This window comes from Physeter macrocephalus, chromosome 4, assembly GCF_002837175.3.
Source record: "Physeter macrocephalus isolate SW-GA chromosome 4, ASM283717v5, whole genome shotgun sequence".
NCBI classification, from domain to species: Eukaryota; Metazoa; Chordata; class Mammalia; order Artiodactyla; family Physeteridae; genus Physeter; species Physeter macrocephalus.
The window spans coordinates 68,432,625-68,438,624 of record NC_041217.1 but is presented as its reverse complement, the minus strand read 5'-3'; the positions used below and the strand labels follow the sequence as shown (position 1 = coordinate 68,438,624).

The following is a 6,000-nucleotide window of genomic DNA, read 5'->3' as shown; positions in this document are numbered from 1 at the left end:
CCGCTAGTTATTCCACCCTCACAGAGGCGGCTGTTTCTTTTCCTCTGTATCCCCTTTATCTTTCCTTCGTCTTTGGAAGATGGGCCTGGGCAAGGGAAGGGTCTAAAAACGTGGTCATCCCTGATTAGGGAGGAGGGAAGACAAGTCATAGATTAGAAAACCAGAGGAAGGGAATCTTAATGCTAATAATAACACCACCATACATTTACATAGCACTTGAAAGATTACCAGTACTTGGATTGCTGAGTCATTTTTTGGAAACTACCCAATATCTCTACTCATTCTTCTCCAGTCTGTGAGCTGAGATAGTATTTAACAGCCTTGCTCCTATAATGGCTGTTAGCAATCATTTTCAAAACAAAACGTAGACCATGCACAAACTCTCATATCCTCTCCAGACTAGGAACCGCTCTGCAGAGAGTCATGTGGTGTCATCCATTGTGACAGAAGCTGGACTGTAAGAAAGGTGAGAACAGCTGCGGCAACTAGGAATACATACAGAAGTTCTCCAGCTCCCTGCGGCTCAGTGGAGCAGGGTTCTCAGCTTTGGATGCTCTCTTTCCCACCTGCAGAAGAAAAGGAGAACTTCAGACCCTCCCACTAAGAGATCCTATAACAACCCTGTGGGCTATGAATTATTATCCCGATTCATAATTCGTAAGAAAAGGAAGCTCAGATGGGTAAGGCAAATAATTCAGGGTCAACTACTAGTAAGAAGTAAAGGAGGGGCCTGAATCCAGTGCTTCTGGCTCCATTTCTAGTGCTTTTTAATCACACCACCCCTCTTCATGACCCACCTAGATTGCCTTGGCCCACACGGTGTCCTTTACAACCCTGGCCTGTCCAGCTGGCTTTAATGTAGGGCCGCAGCTCAAGTGCCAGAAATTCCAGCAGGCACCCATCTACCCTCTCCCTTGTGACTAGGGGCAACATCTTTATCAGGCCACAGGTGGAAGTTCAGGTGTTAAATGAGGCTGATGGGTGGGGTGCTCTCCATGCCTTAAATTCTCTGGGTATAAATGGGAAGTATAATTATACTACCTCATAGTATTCTGTGAGGATTAAATAAGAGAGTTCACATGAAGTCACTGGCAGGCTAGTATAAATAAACCTCCAATAAACGTTGAGTCCCTACTTTCCATTCCCTAAATGGCCTGATGGGAATCAATTCGGCCACCGGGCTCGTTGGTTTCTTTTGTGCAGTGTCCATCCCAGCAGCAGCTGAAGATCACCTATGTCCTGGAATGATTCCCAATTACTTACTAATGGGAAAATCATTTAACTTCATTTATCCTCCCTTCTCTGCTCCCCGTTCCCCAACACACACATACCCGTGGAAAGGAGAGATGTCCGGTGTGTAGCACACATCTGGGAAACAGGCCTGGGGATAGCCCTAATTTAAAACTCTATCTCCCCAACAGGAGTCCAACTCCAAAATATGATATGATCTTGGGTTAGACCATCACTCTCCTTGAACCTCAGTTTCTTCATCTCTAAAATGAAGATTTGGACTAGAAGATTCCTAAAATCCCTACAACCCTGAGACGCTATGGGTGACTTTTCACACGTGTATGACTTCAGGGCTATGCTATGAGCACTAAACCCATTCAGAGGAGTTCCTTACCTCTTCATAGATAGTTTTACTGAAGGAAGTGTTGCGGTTCGTCTTCTTGGATCCAGACTGGAAATTCAGAGGGTAAAGAGTGCTTAACTTCAAGTTAAGAAATGTCCCCGGGCTTCCCTGGTGGCGCGGTGGTTGAGAGTCCGCCTGCCGATGCAGGGGACGCGGGTTCGCGCCCCGGTCCGGGAGGATCCCACATGCCGCGGAGCGGCTGGACCCGTGAGCCGTGGCCGCTGCGCCTGCGCGTCCGGAGCCTGTGCTCCGCAACGGGAGAGGCCACAGCAGTGAGAGGCCCGCGTACCGCAAAAAAAAAAAAAAAAAAAAAGAAATGTCCCACTCCTAACTGATGTGAGAGGTCCCAAAGGAGACGCAGGGCCCAGAAAGTCCCTCAAGTATCCCCAGCCAGAAGTGAATAGAATTTCCTACCCCGGGAGTAAACAATGGTGTTTACGGTTTCCAAAGAAGGCACAGTACCTACTTGCCTATGATATTTCTGAACCAAAAGAGTTTAGTATCCCACACCCACATACCCCTAAAATCCACACATACACACATTCCCAGCACACACACACACACCCCCTTCAGACAAACCTAATACAAATACTGCCTCAAACTGTGTACCTTTTCAGCACATAGCATACATACACACCTTAGTGTAAACAATTCTGGCACATACATAAGTACCAGTCCTAGCACATACACTGAACATGGTGAAACACTGGAGACAATGCAGGAACTCAGAAGCACTTTCAGTGGTACACAGAGCCTTCATAACCTAATACAAAAGCATGTAATCATGGTGCCTGTGACCATCTATATGTCCATAAACTCGAGTGTATAATTTAAATATAAATACCTCTCATGGTAGAATCCAAGTTGATTTAATGACTCATTAGAAGGAGTGTGAGTGAAAAGTCTAAAAATCTTCCCAAACCTCTCCCCCATTTGACACAAACACAGGATCCCTGACACACATGAACTCAACACTTCCACAGATTGGTAGATTCCAAACTTCCCATACTACCGTGGTAAGGTTTTGGCTTCATACTGTGACTCCAGCCTTGGAATTAACATTCTTCCCACCCCCCCACCCCGCAAGGTGGAAATATGACCACCGGCACTAGGATGTCCCACTTCGTGGCCCCAGGCACATGTAACAGCTGTGAGCTCAGCTTGGAGCCGGATTCAAGGAGACCGTGATGGGTTGCCTCGGTCTGGAGACCTCCACCAGCAGGTGACTGGCCAGAACCTTTGTCTGATTCTCTGAAAGTCAACACTGTTTCTCTCTAGGTCCAGTCTACTCCTCCAGTTCCAGGTTATATGCCCCTGCCTTGGAAATGACTCCAGTATCTCCCACCATAGCCTCAGTTGGTCTAATGAGGACTCTGTGGTCCTTCTGCACAAAGCACCTCCCTTCTGTCTTTGACGGTCCTCCGCCTCCCACAGAAACTCCTATAGAATCCACTCTTCTCCTAATCTCAGAGCTGTTCTTTTTCTCCACACGGAACCAGAAAGGCATTTCTAGTTGACCCATTAACATTTAAACACAGTCATACTCAGATACACACAACGGAAGACAATTCACTCAGAAGTACACACACACACACACACACACACACACACACACACACACACACACACCCCCTCTGCAAACACATGCCTGCATATGCAGAGGCAAAATACATATCTGCATAAAGAGCACTCTGCGGAGGAGACTTACCTTCCAGGGAGACTGTACTAATGAATACAATGTGTTTGCATTATCTTGTGATGTGGAAGCAGAAGACTAAAGAAAAGAGAAATAAAACCATTTCAGAAGCAGAGATCCAACAAAAAACCCTGGGGAGGCAGGCATCTATCTCTTCCATTCCTCCCCTTCAGCCTTGCCCAGACAGCAGGTTTAAGTGTTAGTGAAAAGAATCCAGGACTAGTTGGGAGGTCAGACAACCTGAAAGCTAGTCCTGCTCTGTTGTTAAAGATAGCTGCTATTTTTTGAGTGCTTACTCTGTATATGCCTTCTCCCCTAACCCTTATAACACTCCTACAAAATAGGAAAAATCATAATTTGCCCCATTCTACAGATGAGACTCCAAAAGGGTAAGTAGCCCAAGTCAGAGAGTGTGCTCACAGTAGAAGTGGGATCTAAACCTCAGACTCTCCAAGGTTCCTTCCTCAACACGTCAGTGCCTCCCTTTGACATCATGCCTTCCCTCTCTGGACCTGAGCCAGGTGTCCTCAAAGGCAGGTAACCATCCTCTTTTTAAGATGCTCCAGAGGAGAAATCTCATTCTCACCATCATCTCAGTCTAAGAGGATTTCTTCCTTGCATTTCTTTAAATTCCTCTTGTTGGAATTCAATGTGACTAAAGCCAGAAAACTGCCAGATATCAATGGCCCTTACATCTCTCTTTGACTTTGACCCATTATCAGTGAATCACGTTATCTTAAGGGGAGTAGAAGTAGGCAACACCCAGCTTGGGAATTCCAGAGTGGCTCTGAGGGGTCGGGGACACCTTCCTTCCTCCTTTCCTCCCTCTCTTCCATTTCTCCCCTCTCTTCCTCTCCCCTCCATAGCCTTCCCTTCTCCTCTTCCCCTTCCCTTTTTCCTCTTCCCTCTTTTCTTGATCTTCCTCTGAAGCTTATCACCATTCCCCAAGAGTTTTCTTTGCCCTGCAGCCTAGCCACCAAGCAGAAGAGGTTGCTGCTTCAAGTCTTAATTCTTTAAAAAATAAATAGGTAATGTCATTTTTATCAGAAATTATCATTACTGGCCACCAGTGGGCAGTGTTTCCTTTGAGAGCGATACCTCAGCAGTCTGGGTTATCAATACAGTCATTTTAGCAGTCAATATTACAGGCTCCTTCTCCAGTTTACGGGTGAATTTCCAAAATCCCAGAATGTTAGAGATGAAGTAGATAGAGGTGGAGTGAAGGCTCGGAAACAATTTGGCTCAGCTTTGCCGCAACACAGCTACGTGGCCTTGAGCACGTTAGTTAACCTGTGAGTTTGTTTCCTCATCCACGAAATGGGTTTTTTTTTTAATGTATTTATTTTTGGCTGTGTTGGGTCTTCGTTGCTGCGCACGGACTTTCTAGAGTTGTGGTGAGCGGGAGCTACTCTTCGTTGTGGTGCACGGACTTCTCATTGCAGTGGCTTCTCTTGTTGTGGAGCATGGGTTCTAGGCACACTGGCTTCAGTAGTTGTGGCATGCAGGCTCAGTAGTTGTGGCTCGTGGGCTCTAGAGCGCAGGCTCAGTAGTTGTGGCACACGGGCTTAGCTGCTCCACAGCATGTGGGATCTTCCTGGACCAGGGCTCGAACCCGTGTCCCCCGCATTGGCAGGCAGACTCGTAAACACTACGCCGCTAGGGAAGTCCCCGAAACGGGGTTTTTATTAGACCTACTTCATGAGGTTGTTTTGTGACATTCAATAAGAAAATAGACATGTTAAGTGCTTAATAAATGCTATTGTTAAGTCGTAATTAGATAAAAGAGAACAACACAGATGCATTCTCTCCTGAAAACATGTATAATCAAGGGCAGGAATAAAAAGTACAAGGCCCCCAAGTATTGGAAGCAACAGGGAGGGAAGACAGAAGTTGAGTCCCCTGACAAGTTTCCTCCTCCCACTGACTTTATCTGGACCACACTTGCTACCAGGCATGGAAGAGAAAAGAATGTCTGCATCAGACTTTCCAGCTCTGTTCAGCTGTCGAGACATTCCAGAATCACACTCATCTTTACAAACAACTTAATGCAGCTGAGGCCAAGCTGTTTTCCAGACTCCAGGAGCACCAAGGTCTTACTCTGCCATTCACGGGTGTGAGTGTCTAGGGGGCATTAGGAAACCCCATGGACAGGTACAGAATGGATTCGAGAAACCAGAGTGGTACCTGATACTGGATCATGGAGTAGATGGTGCTCCCTTCTCCAGGGCAATTCTGCTCCTGCACAAGAGATAGTAAAAGGACATGTGGTAACGTTAGCAGACAGCTGTGTCTGTCGGAATTTGGATCGAGTGGGGGAGAAACAGCATAAGAAGAGGCGCTCCCAGGAACCTGGGAGGGAGGTGTTCTTTGAGCATTTCAGTATAGGGAGAGACAGTAGGAGTGACTCACCGTGCAGCAGTTAGTGTCAGAAGCGAGGAACCTCCCAAGTGTGAACGAATTGCATCGAGTGACCCTGCCCAAAGGGTCTCCTGTCACTTGCTTTACTTTGGTAACTTAGAAACTTGCTTTTGCTGACTTTCTGACTAAATTTGCCACATAACTACTGATAATGGGCAGAGCTTTGGGTGGGGCTCTAATCTGAGCCTTACCTATAAGGACACAAATTCAGGGACTCTAAATGTTCTAAAGCCCCCTCTCTAGATCCAGATTT

At 46.6% G+C, this 6,000-nt stretch overlaps 1 protein-coding gene across 1 annotated transcript in view; it reads right to left on the bottom strand.

Annotated features, from left to right (window-relative positions):
• Positions 1–485: 485 nt before the first annotated feature.
• CD244 (CD244 molecule) overlaps positions 486–6,000 on the bottom strand; it is a 28,910-nt gene continuing 23,395 nt past the window's right edge. Inside the window, exons 6-9 of the mRNA XM_024115992.1 lie at positions 5,514–5,567; positions 3,342–3,407; positions 1,625–1,681; positions 486–566 (exon numbers count right to left, since the gene is read on the bottom strand). Of these exons, the coding sequence (XP_023971760.1) occupies positions 486–566; positions 1,625–1,681; positions 3,342–3,407; positions 5,514–5,567 (258 nt within the window). The remainder of the gene's footprint in view (positions 567–1,624; positions 1,682–3,341; positions 3,408–5,513; positions 5,568–6,000) is intronic.